The sequence below is a fragment of the Dendropsophus ebraccatus genome, chromosome 5, assembly GCF_027789765.1.
Source record: "Dendropsophus ebraccatus isolate aDenEbr1 chromosome 5, aDenEbr1.pat, whole genome shotgun sequence".
Classification (NCBI taxonomy): domain Eukaryota; kingdom Metazoa; phylum Chordata; class Amphibia; order Anura; family Hylidae; genus Dendropsophus; species Dendropsophus ebraccatus.
Window position 1 is genome coordinate 99,389,486 of NC_091458.1, and position 20,662 is coordinate 99,410,147.

Here is a 20,662-nt window from a genome sequence, read left to right on the forward strand (position 1 = left end):
TGACTCCATAATAGAAAGCCTCTATTGCCCCAATAAACATTTCCTGGTTACCTGCTGCCCCCACAAAAAATTGGCTGGTCCTCCCTTGCTGTTCCCATTAAACATTGTGCCCCCCTGTCCCCAATAAACACTGCCTGCCTCCCCTCCCTGCTGGCCCCAATAAACATAATGTCTGGTCCCTTGCTGCTACCCCCCAATAATATTGCCACCTCACCTGGTCCCCTGCTGTGCCCTCCCCAATAAACATCTTGCCACCTCACCTGGTCCTTTGCTGTGCCCTCCCCCCATTAACATCTTGCCACCTGGTTTTCTGTTGCCCTTAACATATGGCCATCATTCTGGCCCCCCTATGCAGCCTTCCCCCATAATCATTGTCCGGTCCGGTCCCACTGCCAGGCAGCCTTGCCTCCCCCAGCCCCCATGTTCCGGTCCCAGCAACCCCAGGGCCCTGAAAGTGATGTGCTGCTGGCGCTGCTATATTATATCTTAATGTGGGCAGCGCCGCATGGGCCCCCTGGAGCCTTGGGCCCCGGGCAGCCGCCCAAACCGCCCACATCATAATCCGCCACTGCCCTCAGCTGATCATCACAGTCCCCCACCCATCACAATCAGCAAAATTTGTGCAGCAGCTACTTCTGGCCATTCCGAGATGGTGGATCACTCAGGGGATTGGGGAATCCAGCCAAGCCTCCTGTGACATCACACCCTGCCCCCTGTCTGCATCATCATTCTGTGCTCAGCAAACACACACAATGTGAGACAGAGGCATGGAAGATTTGTCTCCTAAGGGGGAAGAGCAATGGGAGCAGGAGATAATGTGAATTGGCACAGAGGCCATTTTCTTCACTTCCTGGATTTCTATCAGCTACCAGTGTGGCAGAACCGCACAGATACAGTAATACATCTATATAACTTTTAATGTACTTTTAATAGAAAACAAGTTTTTCTTATCCGGAGTTCCCCTTTAAGGTGGCAATGTGTGGGACAAATAGGTGTAGAAATGGAAAATATGTGCAGTAAAAAGAAACTAAATTTGTGGGGAATGGGGAGGTAGAAGCAAGTTAATGGTCATTGTCCATCTAACATCTCTTATGCTGCACTGGTGTGAGGATGGAAGCCGGCCTTGAACACCAAGAGAGCTTTATTCTTGCATAAAAATGTCTGCTGGCACCATTACTAGGGTTGTTGAGCCATCAAAGATATTCTGTTGCAAAACCTCCTGGTGTTTTATATACTTATGTGTAGAGACCTTACAGATGGCAAGATACAGAATGCAATGGTACTCCCAGATTCAGTCTTGGACCCAGTCCATGAAGCCTTTTATGTTAAGGCAAATCATATTATAGAGCAGCTCATATAAATAAGGAAGAATAAATGCCCTCAGTTATTAACTACACTGCTTTTTGTTCTGATATTAGAGAAGGTAGCTGGCAAGAATTCTGCCTAAATTTTTAAAGGAGTATGCTTCCTTAGTTAAGTTAAGTTAAGTTAAGTTAAAAAGTTAAGTTAAAAAAGAAAAAAAAACTTTTTATATATAAAAAGATGGGTGTACCACACTGACATACTTACCATCCCGATACCTCTTGTGCTCCAGGTGCTGTTGTACTGTATTTTGTACAGTATATCTGTGTTTTATTTTTACTTTTTAAATTTTTGCGTGATGATGTGTGCAAAGCCTGGCAACAATTCTCCTGATGCTTTTGAAGTTTCTGCACACTGCTGTTTTTGCACAACATATATATATATATATATATATATATATATATATATATATATATATATATATATATATATATATATATATATATATATACACACACACACACACACACACACACACACACACACACACACACACACACACACACACACACACACACAGTGGGGAAAAAAAGTATTTAGTCAGTTACCAATAGTTCAAGTTCTCCCACTTAAAAAGATGAGAGGCGTCTGTAATTTACATCATAGGTAGACCTCAACTATGGGAGACAAAATGAGAAAACAAATCCCGAAAATCACATTGTCTGATTTTGTAAGAATTTATTTGCAAATTATGGTGGAAAATAAGTATTTGGTCACCTACAAACAATCAAGATATCTGGCTCACACAGACCTGTAACTTCTTCTTTAAGAGTCTCCTCTTTCCTCCACTCATTACCTATAGTAATGGCACCTGTTTAAACTTGTTATCAGTATAAAAAGACACCTGTGCACACCCTCAAACAGTCAGACTCCAAACTTCACTATGGTGAAGACCAAAGAGCTGTCAAAGGACACCAAAAACAAAGTTGTAGCCCTGCACCAGGCTGGGAAGACTGAATCTGCAATAGGCAACCAGCTTGGAGTGAAGAAATCAACTGGGGAGCAATAATTAGAAAATAAAAAACATACAAGACCACTGATAATCTCCCTCGATCTGGGGCTCCACGCAAAATCTCACCCCGTGGGGTCAAAATGATCACAAGAATGGTGAGCAAAAATCCCAGAACCACGCGGGGGGACCTAGTGAATGAACTGCAGAGAGCTGGGACCAATGTAACAAAGCCTACCATCAGTAACACACTATGCCGCCAGGGACTCAGATCCTTCAGTGCCAGACGTGTCCCACTGCTTAAGCTAGTACATGTCCAAGCCCATCTGAAGTTTGCTAAAGAGCATTTGAATGATCCAGAAGAGTATTGGGAGAATGTCCTATGGTCTGATGAAACCAAAGTGGAACTGTTTGGTAGAAACACAACATGTCGTGTTTGGAGGAAAAAGAATACTGAGTTGCATCCATCAAACACCATACCTACTGTAAAGTATGGGGGTGGAAACATCATACTTTGGGGCTGTTTCTCTGCAAAGGGGCCAGGACGACTGATCCGGGTACATGAAAGAATGAATGGGGCCATGTATCGTGAGATTTTGAGTGCAAACCTCCTTCCATCAGCAAGGGCATTGAAGATGAAACGTGGCTGGGTCTTTCAACATGGCAATGATCCAAAGCACACCGCCAGGGCAACGAAGGAGTGGGCTTTGTAAGAAGCATTACAAGGTCCTTGAGTGGCCTAGCCAGTCTCCAGATCTCAACCCTATAGAAAACCTTTGGAGGGAGTTGAAAGTCCGTGTTGCCAAGCGACAGCCCCAAAACATCACTGCTCTAGAGGAGATCTGCGTGGAGGAATGGGCCAACATACCAACAACAGTGTGTGCCAACCTTGTGAAAACTTACAGAAAACGTTTGACCTCTGTCATTGCCAACAAAGGATATATAACAAAGTATTGAGATGAAATTTTGTTACTGACCAAATACTTATTTTCCACCATAATTTGCAAATAAATTCTTACAAAATCAGACAATGTGATTTTCTGGATTTGTTTTCTCATTTTGTCTCCCATAGTTGAGGTCTACATATGGTGTCAATAACAGGCCTCTCTCCTTTTTTTAAGTGGTGGAACTTGCACTATTGGTGACTGACTAAATACTTTTTTTCCCCACTGTATATATATATTTATTTATTTATATATCTCCCCTTCATATTTCCCCTATACTTTCTGAAAATCCTGATTAAGAGACCCCAAAAGGCTTCAGTATTTTCTGAAAATAATTAGTTTTTACCTCCAGGAAACCACCAGGAAATGCTTTCAGGGTTTCCTGATGAGGAAAAAAAAAAAGAAGTTTTTCAATATGAACAAATACTTTCCACATACTTCACATGTACCAACATCGCCCCTAGTGTACTGTGCCACCACTTCCCCTTTGTGTACCGTGCCACCACCTCCCCCTTGTGTATCATGCCACTGTCCGTCTCCCCCTTGTGTGCTGTGTCCCCCTCATGTCCTGTACCATCCTCTTATCTGTTGCAGAACTACAACTCCCATTATGTCATGTAGTCCCGCACAGCATGCTGGGAGATGTAGTTCTACTGCCTACCCTATACACCATGCTAAGAGTTGTAGTCCACACACCATGATGGAAGATGTAGTTCTACTGTGCTGCTGGCTCCCCCTCCTATACTGTGTCATCCTCAAATTTGTTGCAGAACTACAACCCCTATTATGTACTGCTAATATGACATGATGGGGGTTGTAGTTCTGCAACCTGGAGAGCCACAGGCTGCAAAACTACAACTCCCATCATGAATGGGCAGAGCAGCGCCGTTGAGGTCCTGGGCGGTCCCGGCTTTGGTGCTTCACGGGTAGGGGGGGGGGGGGTGTCTTCACCACTTATTTCCGGAACAGAAAATGTTTGGCAGGACCTTGCAGAGAATTCCATGAGCATTGAAAGATTGTGCAGACTCCATGCAGATGGTGTCTTTGTCCATAGTCACAATACTATAAAGAAGGGCCAGTGACTTAGGGCCCTATTCCACCGGACGATTATCGTTAGCATAATCGTTAACGATTAACGATCTCAAACGACCGCTATTGCGAAAGACCTGAAAACGTTCACTCATTTCCATGGAACGATAATCGTTACTTATGATCGTAATTGCGATCGTTTCTTCTTCCGTATTTATTCGCTATTGCGTTCGTATCTATTGCGAACGACCGAACGATGTCTTATTCAATGCGAACGATTTGCGAACGTTTTGCGAACGAGCAACGATAAAAATAGGTCCAGGTCTTATAAAGCGATCAACGATTTCTCGTTCGGTCGTTAATCGTTACTGCATTTCAACCGAACGATTATCGTTTAGATTCGAACGATTTAACGATAATCTGAACGATAATCGTCAGGTGGAATAGGGCCCCTGAATTACAGCTATAAAACGTTTTATGTTTATATTGTTTTTCTATGTGCACTGAATAACATGCATGGTGTATCTTAGTACTAGTAAGATGTATGCATTGCTATGTATTTATTATGGGTGGTGTAAATATGTACATAGACTATATGCTCATATGTAAAAGTGGCATTAAAAGGGCATGAGAGCGGTGGATTTGGCTGCAGCAGTGTGTCATGCTGTATAACAGAGCGTCACTTTGAGGTCTCACTGCAGGCATTCTAGTCCTCCACTTGTTGAGATCACATGTGACAGCTCTTGCTGCAGAGACAGAATATCCCCAGCATTTCTTCAAGGGAAGACTTTAATAGAAACATTACCCCTCAGGGACCCGGCAACTAGAATTCAGTCATAGAATGATTTTTTTTTTTTTTAGTAGCTATTAAAAAGTAAGACTAGTTTTATCATCTCGGTTACTCTAACAAAATATGAACACATAGCTCTGTAAACCTACAGCCGGAATATCTTATATACAGTATGGTCAGGTCTAGTTTTTTGCCATTGGGTATGCCACATTAGAACTGGTGGTGTTACAGGGTATAAAGAAGAAACAAAAGGACATTACAAATAGGTGGTCTCTGATCCCTAGTTATAATCTAAGGTCTCTGGCCAGCTCTCAGCTACTGATCCATTCCAGCCTGGGGACGGTGTTCACAGCATCAAAGCAAGTGTAAAGGTTATTAAGTTCTTAATGGGCTGTTTCGTGTACAGATACACAGCTTTTGTAGGCTTTCCTGCATGTCCTACTAGACTAGAGGGTTTCATCTGAATAAGTGAGAACACGCTATCTCCATAGTCATATTGATTACATTACATTCAGCTATTGCTGTGCAGTTTTCTTGAGGATTTTGTCCTATTTTGTGTACATACTGTGGGGGACATTCATCAATAAAGCTCCACCCCTATGTATCTGGCCGAATAGACTTAGAGGCACACACCTCTTAGTAAAGCGGACAGGACCTGCGCCGAAAACTACACCTGCTCTAGAGCAGGTGTAAATCTCGGCATGGTTTACGCCTGTTTGCAGGAGTAAACCATAATAACGTAGGTGTTTGGAGGCCATGCCTGTTCCCCACCTTGCCGCCCCCCACCTGCCTGTCCGGTGAATGGGACTTACGCCATAGAAAAGGTAAGAATCTGTGCCTTTTCCGTGACATGTACCAGGGCATATAATGATAAATGTGCCCCCTACCTAAGAGGACCGTGGCCTGGTGGTCAGCTACTCAACATGGAACTAGCTGCAAAAACCTTTGGCAGTGCCAGTAGTTGCTGCTTTTTTTGGCCATTCTTGTTGCTGGATGAGCTGCCATGGGAGCTGCTTTTTTTTGTTAACTGGTTACCCATGAGGTTCTTACCTTCCCTCTAGGGCAGTCAGCCATTGTGGGAGAACCCCATATATCTCACTGTGCTTGATTGAATCTTTGCCTTTGAGAGTAATGACTGATGGGTAACTGTTGCCCTCATTTTTACTCTCATTTTCCAAAGGGTCTCAGAGCCAGGCTAAGTGACATAGGAAACTATTCCGCTTTTCTCCATAAGTAGTTTAGATAAATCTGTCTTTTAATTTTTTTTTTTATCCTGACATGGTGATTCCAGTAATGGAGGAAGTGGGTAGCTTCTCCTTCTAAAACATAGCGCTGTCATATACACATCTTCATAGCAAGTGACGGGGGCAACTGCCCAGGGGCATAGCTAGGATTCATGGGGCCCCATAGCAAAAAACTGTATGGGGCCCCCCTACTCACAATAATAAATATAAATATATATATATATATATATATATATATATATATATATATATATTCGGTGATGTGGTAAAAAAAAAAATCTGTTGTGGCTAGAGGCAGAATGCCACAACAGTGACTGGCAGAGGAGAAAGCCAATGTCTGCTTGTTCTGTCCATCCACTGTATTTAACTATAACAGCGTATTAGGAGCCTCATGGTTATATACATAGGTGCAGGAGCAGACTACCTTTTGCTTAACCCTTTATTTACTGCAGTGTGTAAGTGACCCAGTGTTCTCCTACATGCTGCAACACAAAGGGTTAACACAGAAGACAATTATCTCTCTCCTTCACTGATAACCCCTGACCTCTGAGAACAGAGGTCAGAGGTTATCAGAGTAGTGAGGCAGAGAGCTAATTATTAACCCTTTTTTTTGTGTTGCAGCATGTAAGAGAACACTGGGTCATTTACACACTTCAGTACATAAGGGGTTAAGCAAAAGGACACAGGAGGCTCTTATCTTCCCTCCACGGGCCCCATAGCTACCGCCTTCCCTGCCTCTATGGTAGCTACGCCACTGGTTAATCCCTTACTACCAACACAGTCCACATTCCCCAGGTACGAAACCTTCTACCACCATCCACTACCCTCTAAGCCGATGGGTACTAAACACACACATTGCACTCCAGAAGTTAAAAGGGTTAAAACAATCTAGGAAAAGCTATGGATTCTTTAGAGAATATTGTTCAAGTTATGTTTTTTATCCCCTAAGTCCTTGGGATGGGTTTCCAGAGCTTCCTGCTAGTTGATTAGGTCTAATGTTAAAGGTGATAATACATCACAAGAATGACACCCTCTGAGCTCTGGTTTATACTAAGCTATGGTCTATTTCATCCAGAAATACAATACAAAGTCCTGGCCATTCTAGGGAGGGCCAAGGGTTTATTGTTTGCACACCAGTAACTAACCCTTTGGGTATTAATAACATATTCATATTACCATATTAAGAGACAGATGTAAGCCATTGTGGGTAAATAAAACTGTGATGAGGGGGATGAGGAAAAGGCTAATTTATTAAATGCCTTCTCTACAGTATTTAGATAATATAACTTTCCTGTTGTCTCCGATATCACTGATTATTTCAGCAAAAAGTGGAGTGTTGCCTTAAAAATACAAAAACACACAAAGCACTGGGTACAGATGACGCCCTTCCACAAGTTTTTGTAATTAAGTATCACGATAAAGGAAGATTCTAGAACGACAGGGTGTGTTCCCCAGCATGGACACATAGCAAATGGGGTGCCAAGTTAAGTATAATATCATATATGTACAGTATATTGGTAAAATGTGTTTACTGTTTGGGATGCCAATCTGTCATGTACTATTGTTTTTCTGATAAACTGAAGAAAGGTCGGTTTTTAAGATAGGAATACTGGCACTAGGAGAAACGTGTTAAAGGGTAACTGTTTTAGGGTCCTATTAGACGGCCCGATAATAAACTGTAAACGAACGCTGATCTGCTAGGTCAGCACTCGTTTACTGAGCTATTATACAGGCAGACTATTGGGCAGCAAGGGCTGCACGGACATCGTTAGCCTTTAGTGTAAAATAATAAAGTATTAACTTACCTTGCCACGTTTCCTGGTGTCCTCGGAGGCCGTCCTTGGAGGCCTTCCCCGGTGTCTGCAGCTCTGCCTCCTGTTCCAGTCTCTGCATTGACAGGTTGCAGCCGCTCAGACAGGCCGTGGCCAGTTATTGGCTGAGCAGCTGGCACCCTGTTTTGGCCAGTGATTGGCTGAGCGGTCGTGGCCTTTCAGGGCAAACACTGGAACAGAAGGCAAAGCTGCAGACAGTGGGGAGGCCTCGGAGGACACCTGGGAAAGTGGTAAGGTAAGTTAATACTTTATTATTTTATACTACAATCATCAGCTGTCGGCTATGTAATAGCCATGCACGCCCGACGCGTTCTCTCTATTACACAGAGCGATAATGGGCTGTATCGGCCTTATTCGGTCGATTATTGCACTGGTGGTTATTGATGGTACATATTCACATTGGGTTACTAGTGGGGTAACACAAGGGTCAGTATTAGGCCCTCTTCTTTTTAATATGTTTATTGTTAACATTGTTAGAGGGATGACAGTGGAAATGTAATATTTGCAGATGACACTAAGCGTTGTAAGGTAATTATTGCAGAGGAGGATAACATATTGTAGCACTAGGGGAAAGGATTTGTGAAAACTATAGGTATGGACACAGTTTAATGTGGCAATATAAGGTTATATTTTTAAATATTACCATGGTTATAATATTATTTTGTTCCAGGATGACGATTGTAAGTTGTAAATATTGTATATTGAGATCAAAACACAAATTAAAAACTGGTAATTGGTTCTGAAAATGTCAACTGAAAAAAAAAGAAAGAAAATAAGATTAAAGAAAAATGAACAGATGGCTAATACATCTAAAACCACTTGTTGCATACAAAAGTCAGAAAGAGTTGCTGGAGCTGCAAATGAGCTGCCTTCATTGGTATCCAAAGGATCAGCTCCTCCCGGCACAGGTAAAGAGTAGTATAGAACATGCGGTACTACACTCTACTGTAGAGACAGCCGATCAGTGCATGTGCTTCAGTAATACTGGAGTTTTACTGGTCAGATTCCAAATCTGATTGGCTGGATCTTCTATCCATTGACACTAGAGATGAGCAAACCGGGTTCGGGTTTGAGTCGATCCGAACCCGAATGTTTGGTATTTGATTAGCGGGGGCTGCTGAAGTTGGATAAAGCTCTAAGGTTGTCTGGAAAACAAGGATATAGCCAATGACTATATCCATGTTTTCCACATAGCCTTAGAGCTTTATCCAACTTCAGCAGCCACCGCTAATCAAATGCCGAAAGTTCAGGTTCGGATCGACTTGAGCATGCTCGAGGTTCGCTCATCTCTAATTGACACATTTTGCAGATCTTGACAGTCTAGCATTGTATTCGAGTATGGTTTCAAGTTATAATGATCCAAAAGGGACCATTGTACTGTATGATGAAAACAAGTAATCTGAGACCATTGTATCTTGAGGAAGCACTGTAATACACTGGGTAAGCTGGCCCCAGAAAAGGGCTTCAGAGTATTGGTTGGTGTTAGTGGGCAATGTCAGGCAGCAGCTGTGAAGGCAAGTAAAATGATGAGACTTAGATGCTACAGATAAGTACATAGTTTGGCTTGGGCACCTGCCAGGGCCGTATCAAGGATTCATGGGACCCCTTAGCAAAAAACTGTATGGGGGCCCCATGAATCCTGTATGGTCTCCCTCCCCACACACGCACACACACCTGGCCCGGCGCAGTCCCCCAGCATTCCTTTGTTCTCCCCAGACAGAAGCTTGGTGAACAAACGTCAGGGGACTTCACCAGGCCAGGTAGGTATGTGTATTAGGTGGCCTCTTGTGGCTGGAGGTGCCAAGCGAGACTGGCAGGGCAGGAAGCCCCTGGCTTCTTGCTTTGTTAGTCAGAGAGCCGCAGAAATTAAATTAAATGAGTGTTCATCCTGAGTGCACACAGTTAGGGCCTGTGGGTCCCCTTCGTGCAAGGGCACCATAGCAGTGACGTGGTCTGCCTTTATAGTAGTTACGCTACTGTCACCTGCATATAAGAAGGACATGGTTGAATTATAGCAGGTGCAGAGGAGGCAAACCAAGGTCATTAAGGGAATGAAGAAAAGAATAGGCAAGAGGCGGCACCTTGTGTGATACCGTAGACCACAGGGTAAAGAGGGGGTAGGAGAAAGACTCACCTTGTAGTCACTTGGGCATTGTGTGTGTCAACCCAGAAAATTACAAAGAAAAGAAGGAGAGGTACCACAGGGCGCACAAAGTGTAATCCGCAAACTGACAAAGAGGGGGTACAGGTGGTGAGAGAATCGTACACTCACCTGATGCGGTCGTGCTACGAGCACGGCAACACTGGGCGCAAGTAGATTAAGCGGTTTGCTGCCTTCACGACTCTCTGGTCCCCCAGAGCAGACTGTGAGTAAAGCAGGTAATACCAGTGGAGGTCCACAAGTAGCAAGGATTCGGGTGCATAGGCGCTGGTGCAGCAAGCTTTAGTAGTACTGGTGCAGATCAAATGATAGGAGTATTAGTAGGTAGTTTAAAACCACGTTATACCAATGTGCCAATAGCTATGATGACTATGATGACAGTGCTGGCCCAAGGAAGGAATAAAGTATATCAATAACCTGTGCATTTCTCAATAAACCTTTCTATAATTTTTTAAACTGAACATAGTACGTACAGCCTTTGTGTTACTTAGGGGTTATTTAGTTTGGAAAAAAGACTACTTAGAGGCAATCTGATCGCAGTGAATATAAATGGACACTACAAAGATCTTTCTATTTTTTTTTTTATGCCTAGGTCTGTAATAGTAATAAGGGGGCATCCTCCATATCTTACAGGAAGGAGGTTTCACCATCTTCACAGACGTGGATTCATTACTGTAAGAGCAGTTAGACTATGGAATTTTCCACCACATGATGTTGTAATGGTTGATTCAACAAGTCTGGATGCCTTCCTTGAAAAATATCATATTACAAACTATAGTTACTGAACTTATAGAGCTAGAATGTTGATCCAGGGATTTATTTTAATTGCTATTCTTGAAGTCATAAAGGATTTTTTTTTACATAATATTGGGTAGTTTGCACCTGCCATGAAAGGAGTGACTTGATGGACTCTTGTCTTTTAAAGGAGAAGTTCAGACAAAATGTATTTTTTAATATGTTATCACATAAAGAAAGTTGGACAAATTTCTAATATACTAATTATGGGAAATGCACATAAAGTGCTATTTCCCTAAGTTTAGTAGATCAGGCAGACTTCAATTTTCCTAAAATACCGCAACGTCACGAATCAAAGTAGGGCTGGGTGTAATTCCTATGAAGCGTCCAGCAGGGGGCGCAGTGTATGGAGAAATTCCATAGTAAGAATACCTATATCACAAGTGCCAGCAGCCCCATCCACGGCACATAGGACGGGGCTGCTGGCACTTTTGGTGCAGCTGCCCCCGTGCCAGCAGCCCCTCAGTGAACACCCCTACCACCTAAAGACCCCAAAACTACCCCCATCACAAGTGCCAACAGCCCCGTCCACGGCGCATAGGACGGGGCTGCTGGCACTTGTAGTGCGGCTGCCCCCCTGGACAGTAGACCTCAGACCAGCCGCCCACCCACCCTGAAAAAAACCCAAACCTCCCCCATCAGAAGTGCCAGCAGCCCTGTCCACAGCGCATAGGACGGGGCTGCTGGCACTTGTAGTGCTCCCCCCCCCCCCGACAGCAGACCTCAGACCAGCGCCCCCCCAAGGATATGCATCTCCTCTGTGTGTGGATCGGGGGGCAGCCGGTGAAAGGGGGTGTGCTGGGGTAAGCTATGGGGTCCTGGGGGGTCACTGGTCTGAGGTCTGCTGATGTAGGGGGGGCAACCGCACTACAAGTGCCAGCATCCCCCCCCCCGCGCGTGACAGCAGACCTCAGACCAGTGGTGGAGGTGTTTACTGGGGGGGCTGCTGGCACGGGGGCAGCTGCACCACAAGTGCCAGCAGCCCCATCCTATGTGCCGTGGATGGGGCTGCTGGCACTTGTGATATAGTTATTCTTACTATGGAATTTCTCTATACACTGCGCCCCCTGCTGGATGCTTCATAGGAATTACACCCAGCCCTTATTTGATTCGTGACGTCACCGTTTTTTTTGGAAAATTGAAGTCTGCCTGATCTACTAAATTGAGGGAAATAACTTTTTATGTGCATTTCCCATAATTAGTGTATATTAGAAATTTGTCTAAATTTCCTTATGTGATACCATATTAAAAATACATTTTGCCTGGAGTTGTCCTTTAACTTAACTTTATCAACTTTGTAACTCTATAAACTCAATATAGCTTGGAGCCTAGAACATAATCATTTAATAAAAAGAAAGGTCAGATGAAGATATCAGTTGTGTTTAACGCTTTGAGAATAGGCCCTTTTACCTTGGGTGAATATCAGCCAAACAGAATATGCATTCCCAATAAAAGCCCCATGTAAAAGGCCCAGTGGTCAGTCAACAAACAAGCAAATGCTTTATTGTCTGTATCAGAGGAAAATTATCGGTAGCACTTTATTCTGTGTAAATAAGGGCTGCTGACAGTTATAGAAGTGAATGGTCTCAAGGACGATAAAGTACATTCGTGCAGCTGTTCATTCCCAACAATTGTCCTATGTAAATTGTACATTCAACAAGCTGCAATCATGACTTGCTTTTTTAGCTTCCTGTTCAAATCTCATGAAATACATTTGTCAGGTTTTTTGGCACATCAGATATAAATATCCTCTTTTTTTTTTAATCTCATTTAATTTGTGATCTCCTATTTGCTCAGCATAAGTTTGAGGGACTCCCTCTATAGTTAAAATTACTGTCCATCAGTTTGATTTTGAAACACTTCCCAAGATGCAATCCAGCACTCACATAGTGTGCTGGTTATTAGCTATTCTTGTCAGTCTTTAAGCTTTTGCCTTTTCATTCTTGCAAGCTGCTGTGATTGGCCCCAACCCCCAGTCAGATGCTGGCACTGCACAATTTCCCTGCTCTGACATCCACGATTGGAAGCAGCTAGCTATATGTCCATGTATACTCTTGTCTAGAGCATATGCAGCTAAACAGAGCAGAAAGGAGAAAAAACAAAGGTCATTTCGTCAGCCAGCAATGAGGAGGCTTTTCTTCGGAGATGAGCATCCCCTCACTAACCAAATGTGTTACGCTGCTATGATTAAGCTGGAACCGTCATCATGTGAATAGATTTAACCTGCAAGTGAACGGATGCTTAAACAAGGTGGATTCCCGGGAACCAATTGCTGGATTGTATGGCCTGTTTAATTGATGCAGCTGTATGGATATGCAAGATTTGCTTTTAAGGATGAGAGGTGGCTCTTCCCTAAGACCATTTGCAGTTGCAGTGAGGAGGGAATTTAAAAGCACGCAAGCTGCAGCAGACTGAACCAAAATGGAATAAGCGACATTGCATGGGTCTCATGAAACCTGTTATGTGGACCCTGTATGGGAAGGTGACATTGATTCTGGGCAAAATCCGCTGCTTGTCTTTCATTGTAAATATTTGTTTCAGCTCGGAGAAGAGGGGGTTAAAAAACTGCACCATAGTTAGGAGGCAGCATCTGCACGTGGAATAATAATAACTGCAGCTCCCTGTTCCTATTTTTACACCTAGTTTACAAGATGCAGGAATTGGCTTCATCCTAGTCATCGACCGAAGGCTGGACAAATGGACATCTGTAAAAGCATCAATACTAAGGATTGCAGTAAGTCTCTTTATAACAGAAAAAATACTATGCTGTTCTCCTGTTTATAGGGCATTGTACAACATCTAAGGTCACCATTCTTTATCTATCCAAATGTATTCTTACTGCATTTCCTATCATAAGGTGTCACTATTCTTCAGTTGTAGAGGCCTGCACTGCCATAACGGTCATGTGATCTGCTATTGGTAAAGAAAAAAATGACTCTTGTGACACATGTAATCGAAAGCAATGCATGAAATTTGATGGAATAAACAGGTCGCAATCACTAATTAGAGTGTGAAGAATAACCGTAAAATCTACATTAATTATTAACTTAATGTGTTCTTGTAACTACATATAGTAAATTATTGTATTTATAGATAGAACATTGCAATGCTGTAGAAACCAAAGATTCTGAGGCCTACATAATAGTGATCCACATACCCATCATGGATGCTGTGCTGTAGATCTGTTTGCAAAACAAACACCTAACCTGCTATACCTAATAATTATATACTAATAATCTATATCATAGGAGAGCTAACATGTTTGTATTTACTGCACAAAAATGTAGACCTAGACATTAGACTTAAACTTAAAGTGACTACCCAAATATCTAAACAAGTTGGGAGCTAAGGGCAGATACAGAGTCCATGGTCAGGGGGACACAAGGATTGTATAGATTGTATTCTTCTTTCTTGCTAGTTATTTGGCAATACCTGTGTAATGACCAATGTAAAAGAGTTTTCCACTTTGGACAGTCACCCGTGACACTATGCAGATCACAAAAAGCTATTTTTTGGGGCCTCCCACGATCAGCTGTAATCTGTGGGAAATATTACATAACTCAGAATTCCCTAAAAGGGTATATGAAAACAGGTTTTACAAAATGGACTGTACTTTAAGTATGCATTATTACACTAGGCAAGATAGCCTGACCTTTAGGTATAATTGTCTGCATAGGATAAAAATTGATTTTGCCTTTTAAACGTAGATGTCATCCCAAAAGATAAATTCTACTAGGCCTAAGGCCATGAAACCATTGTAATTCCAGGTTGGCAGATATCCACAGACAGCAGCTTTACTAGTCTGTAACATAGAAGAGTGTTCCGGTAGTCCAGCTCTGGATAATCTCTGGACTAGTTTCTGTCAGGCATTTGGCGTTTGTAGCGGGTGTATTGTTTTTTTTTATACATTTTCCCCACCCTCCATATCGTACATCATTGTGTAACTACCTGCCATGTTGTGTATGACCATTAGCTGTTAAAAAAGTATTTGTTTTTAACTACTTGCAGACTTTTTACCACCAGTCCACTAAATTCCAGTGTGTGGCCAATAATAATGTATTTAAAGTGTCACTGTTTTTATAACTTTTAAAACCTAAATCAACAGTTAGCAATTTACGTTCATATTATTATTATTATTATTATGGAAAACACAGCACTCTTTTTTTTTTTTTGCAAAGAGTCTAAACACATGAAGTCCCATGTTTCCCAGGTCATCTGCACTCATAGAGAAGGCAGTCATTTGTATGACGGACACATTGAATCGTGACACTTGGTACAGTTCAGACTTCAAGTGTTTAGTCTCTTTTTTTTCCAACCAGCACAAGACTAAAAATCTGCCTTCAGGAGACTTAACCTGGATTTCTGGTAAGTATAGCTCTGTTTTACTGCATGATAACAACAAAAAATAATGTAAATTGCAAACTTGCTTGATATCACATCTACTGTTGATTTACATTTTGAACGTTATAACAACAGTGACACTTTAAATGCCCACACAATTAATTGTGCCTTATAAAGACACTGGAACCAAGTGCCAATTTTGCTGATGGGCGCTTATTTGGGTCCATACACAGCCCCATATCGGGCCGTGTAAAAAGGACCCCTAGCAACCAAAATGGCCACACCATCAAGTTGCTGCCATGGGATGTTACATTCCTAACAGAAAGGGAACCGCACAGCTAAAATCAAAGTTGGTCCCCTAGCATAGGGTCTGTTTTTACCATCTTAAAACAGAAACGTCTGGAGTTTATCCCTTTATGCTTTCCATGATCGTTAGATCAATACCCCATCCCTTTTTGCTGATAATACAGTTCCCTGTCGAAAGGAATCCTGCACAGTTTCCTATCTGAAGCAAAAAGAATGGGATTATCCACAGTTGAGCCCACTCTCTCCTAGGGCCCCATAGCAGCCATATGGTCTGCCTCTATAGTAAGTATGCCTTTGATTCCTATGTCATTGTGGCAAATGTCACCATAAGCTAATCATTACTGGTGGACCAGCAACTCCTTTTGAGAGCAAGTGAATTACCATCTTGTAGAATACCAAGGTATTCTGAATCTGTATCTAGGGTACACTAGGGTTATTGCTGCCTTTTTGTGAAGTTTTTAGAGACCTAAAAGAATGTTCTATTTCTCTGGAGGCTTGCAGCCATCAATAGGAGAAGCTCACTGTAAACCAACCCAGTTCAGGTAGTGGAACCAATGCCAGGAAGCAGGGGAATCTGAGCTCTATAAATAGAAACAGAGCTATACAGAGCTGTTTTCTGGGTAGCAGGCTATGTGCTCTCAATGCCTAGGTCCCTCAACACTGCCCCGTTACTAAAAGCAATAAATGCAGGAAAACAGCTGTGGCCCTGACTGTCCTGAGAGCTATACCCCCAACCTACTTTTTTTTTTGAGGCTTAAAGTGTACATGTCAGCAACCCCCATCAGATCAGAATGGGCGTCGCAATGTTACGGTCTCATTGTGTGTTCGTGTCCATGGAGACCCAAACTTCCAGCTGACAGATACACATTAAAGCGACTCTGTACCCACAATCTGACCCCCCAAACCACTTGTACCTTTGGATAGCAGCTTTTAATCCAAGATCTTTCCTGGGGTCCATTCGGCAGGTGATGCAGTTATTTTCCTAACAAACAACTTTTAAACTGGCAGCCCCATGCCCAACCGTCGGGGCTTAGATTGTGTATGCATTAGGCTGGCACAACCTCTCTGTCCCTCCTCCCCACCCTCATCATCATTAGGAATGCTCCAGGCAGGTTGCCTCCCATGGGCACAGGGCTGCAAGTTTAAAAGTTGTTTTTTAGGACAATAACTGCATCACCTGCCGAACGGACCCCAGGACAGATCTTGGATTAAAAGCAGCTATCCGAAGGTACAAGTTGTTTGGCGGGGTCAGATTGTGGGTACAGAGTTGCTTTAAGTAAGTTTACGTTTTAATTAGAAGTGCCACTGTTTTTGCTCTGATGTTACCCAAACTGTTAGACCACGCTTGTTTAATGGTAAACAAGATAAATGCAGCTGATGGGGATCACTTAAGCACCTGGGGTTTTGGGAAGAAAGTAAAATTAAAGCTGCTATCACTTCTATTGCCTGCACAGACCTGTGAGATAGCATGGGCCCAAGCAGAAACATGCTGACTGCATCTTAACATTTTTATACATGAATTAATTTTTAGCAAATTAAAACCTCTCCATGCCTTGCACGTGGATAAGAGTGCCTTTTCCCATATGGACCCCTATTGCCTTCATTGTTATAATAATTACTACATATTAATTACATAATTAATAATTACTACTTACCTGTCCCTGTGCCTCTGCTTCACCGCATCACAGGCTCCTGGACCCCCACCAGAAGGAATCCCCCCCTTCCCCCCCCCCCCCCCCCCGACTTCCGATTTCGACACGATTCGGGGGGAAAAACTGACCCGGCTCATGGACTGCCCCATTAGGACAATCAGTGGCTGCCTAGGTGTACCACCCTAGTCACTGATTCCATTCCAGCTGAAGTCATTCCCGGAGCCTGGCGGGTGTCCCGGAGCAGTAAGCTAGCAGAGGCATGGAGAGCAGTAAGTAGTGATTGTTTATTATATTCCCACCTGATGTTTTTTTAAAAATCTCCTTTAATACTGTGCACAAAGCTTTTTCCCTGGCTGCAAGATCTATCATAAATAATAGGAATAGTTGACCCTCTAACTGTAATGAGAAAAAAAAAATTCTTTCCCCATTTATTTACAATATACTTTTTTAACCCTTTGGGTGAGTGTGGATAGGCATTTTATATATAGATATATAGATTTTTTTTTCCCATTCTGTTTGCCGCAGCTATGGTGAGTGCAACACCTCATCCAGACTTGTGCTGTTTGGGGGCGACCTTCTCCGCCGGCGGTGCTGGCCGGGTTCTGGTGTGGTGTTTTTGGGTCTGGTCCTGTGACATGGGGGTCGCAGGGCCGTCCCATGGCCCCCGTTCCCTGACTGTGCGTGCCTGCGGGGTTGGTCGCCACTGACTGGCACGGTGTGGACTTAGTGTAGGGACCCATGTGTATCAGATACCGGCACGAGGTACATGGGGCAGTATGGCTTGATCAATTCATACACAAAATTCTGATGTGTTTTTTATTTAGCCTAGGGGCACTAGTATCAGCCATAGGTGTGAGGTGCAGCACTCTTTTTCTTCCCTGAACCGCATTATATATAGATATGTTGTACCACACATGGTTTATATAATATAGTATAAAATTGAAATAAAAGAAAGTTGAAAATAAAACCCACAAAAGATTGTCGTAGTATGAGGACAGCATACCCATTTTTACTTGAAAGTCACTACTATAAAGAAAGCCTGTTGAAGCGTGTGTAGCGTGAAACGATTCGTAGCTCTTCCTGTGGATTGCACTGTATTCGTCTGTTACCTGCCTTTGAAATAAAGCATCTAGAACCTATGGGTGAGTGCCGCTACTGACTCTCTCTGTTTTGATTTTTGAATTGTGACTACAGCAGAGCACCCCCGATGGCTAAGCCCGTGGTTGCATATTTAGTAACTGGAGTGCCGACATACACATTAGTGCACCTATAAAAAAAAAAAGCTGATTGCCTTTGGGGTCAGTAAAATACCAGGGAAACCTATAGTATTAAAGCCGATCGTGCATGTTAGATAGCCAGTACTCCAGTGCACAGTATGGGTCCTCACAATTTTCCTCCAATGGCCCATGTTGGATATAGGAAGGATTTACTTAACGTGTTAGACTCCAGCATATCTGATTCATTGTTCCGGTGACAAGTTGAAATCCATGCCATGATATTATATATTTGAAAAAACATAGCAATCCCTGATCTCCATGCAGATTTTTTTTTGTAGTAGATGTGAATGGAGCTAAAAAAACAAACAAAAGCTCCCTCCACTTGTATTATACTGTAAATTTCTGCAAGGTTGAAATTCCCACTGGGTTCTTTTAAGACTTGCATTCAGATAGTAGTGAATAGTGTTGCGCAGACCATTCAAACAGTTCAGGTTCAGCAACGCTCTCCAAACCTGAACGCTCTGCATATGATTCTCCGTCATCTACTGATCTATTTACTACTAGTGTTGAATAGATTTGTCAAATTGTTTGGGTTAGGCAACATATTCCAAACTTGAACGCTTGCCATTTGATTCCACAGGGCTGCAGAAGTTGGATGCCACTCTAGGGAGTACTGGAAAACATGGATACAGCCTTTGGGCAACACTAGAGGGGCATCCAACTTCTGCAGCCGTGGGAAATCAAATGCCGAATGATCGGGTTAGAAAAATGTTGCCTAACCCAAACAATTTGACAGGTCCGTTCAACACTACTAGTGAATAGATGACATGAAAAGCAAATAAAACATACTATATATAGGCCCAGTATATGGCGCACCCACAAACGTATGACAAATGAATCAATATCTCAGCATCTTTATTATCAAAAAATACAATGACAAACAAAGCAAATGGACAAACACTTAAAAACACCTAAAAACCCAATAAAGGTGAACCATAACTGGGAACACGCATGAAAATATATATGTCGCTCCCACCGCAGCCCGAAAAACAATATTGGCTCCAGATCCTGTATATTGTATAACCAAATATGTCTCAGACATTGACACTTATAGTGAATATCTACTAAAGTGCACGTGCTCTTATAAATACATGAATAAATAAATACTAAGTATAATAATCAGTGAAAAAATTCATCAACCTATCCAAAAAGTGACCATGTGCTGTGGCACCCTAAATTCAGAGCGTCAATAGCTGAAAAAATATCTATTGCATAGTATATCACCCAGGACTCTGGAATAGGGCTCCGGACTTCAGACCCTACGCGTATCGTCACATCACGTGACTTCGTGAAAAGCAAATAGGGCAGTGGAAAGCATTACATCATGCATTATGTTTTATGTTATTTTATTCCTGTATTCAGGGTTCATCTTGTTTCTTGTAGGCATCATTCCCAGGGAACCTGCAGCTTGTTATTCTTTTGCGGCCCTCAGGATTATTACAGCGAACCTTGTCAGACATTGCATTCAAATTCAACAAAGATGACTTTAAAATGAAGGTACCGGTAAGTGACAAGTACAGGAGAACCATGTAGTTAAACATTTTTAAAGCCTTTTTGCCCTTATATTTTATTTGCCCAATTATATCATCATAGGCTGTTCTGTGATCTCCATCAAGCATAGTATGTTTTATACACTCTTTTGAGCGCCATTATGAAGTAGAAAACACAGGGTGCTGGGTTTTTTATTATGTCTGAAGAAGGTCCCAGAATAGTAGTGAAATAATGCATAGTTTTATTATTAAGTATGTAATAAATAAGTGATAAGACTTTATATGTCTTTGGAAGCATAGACTTCTTGCAGAGTATCCATACAGGATCTGGAATGTGCCCTGGGCATTCACTATAAAAATTAGACTACCACTTTCAGTATAGTGAATTGTGTTCCGACATAGGTAGCAGCTGATATCATTATTCTGAATCTTTGAATTCGATTGGTGGTTCCTTATGTATATTTTACAGTTGGCCAAACATGATTTGCAA

General features: G+C 42.4%; 1 protein-coding gene across 12 annotated transcripts in view; it reads left to right on the forward strand.

Moving 5' to 3' along the window:
• Positions 1-20,662, forward strand: part of MCF2L (MCF.2 cell line derived transforming sequence like) — a 176,850-nt gene that overhangs the window by 123,482 nt on the left and 32,706 nt on the right. For all 12 annotated transcript variants that reach the window (XM_069970783.1, XM_069970786.1, XM_069970791.1 and 9 more), the window contains 2 exons: positions 13,750-13,840; positions 20,066-20,185. In XM_069970783.1, the coding sequence (XP_069826884.1) occupies positions 13,750-13,840; positions 20,066-20,185 (211 nt within the window). The remainder of the gene's footprint in view (positions 1-13,749; positions 13,841-20,065; positions 20,186-20,662) is intronic.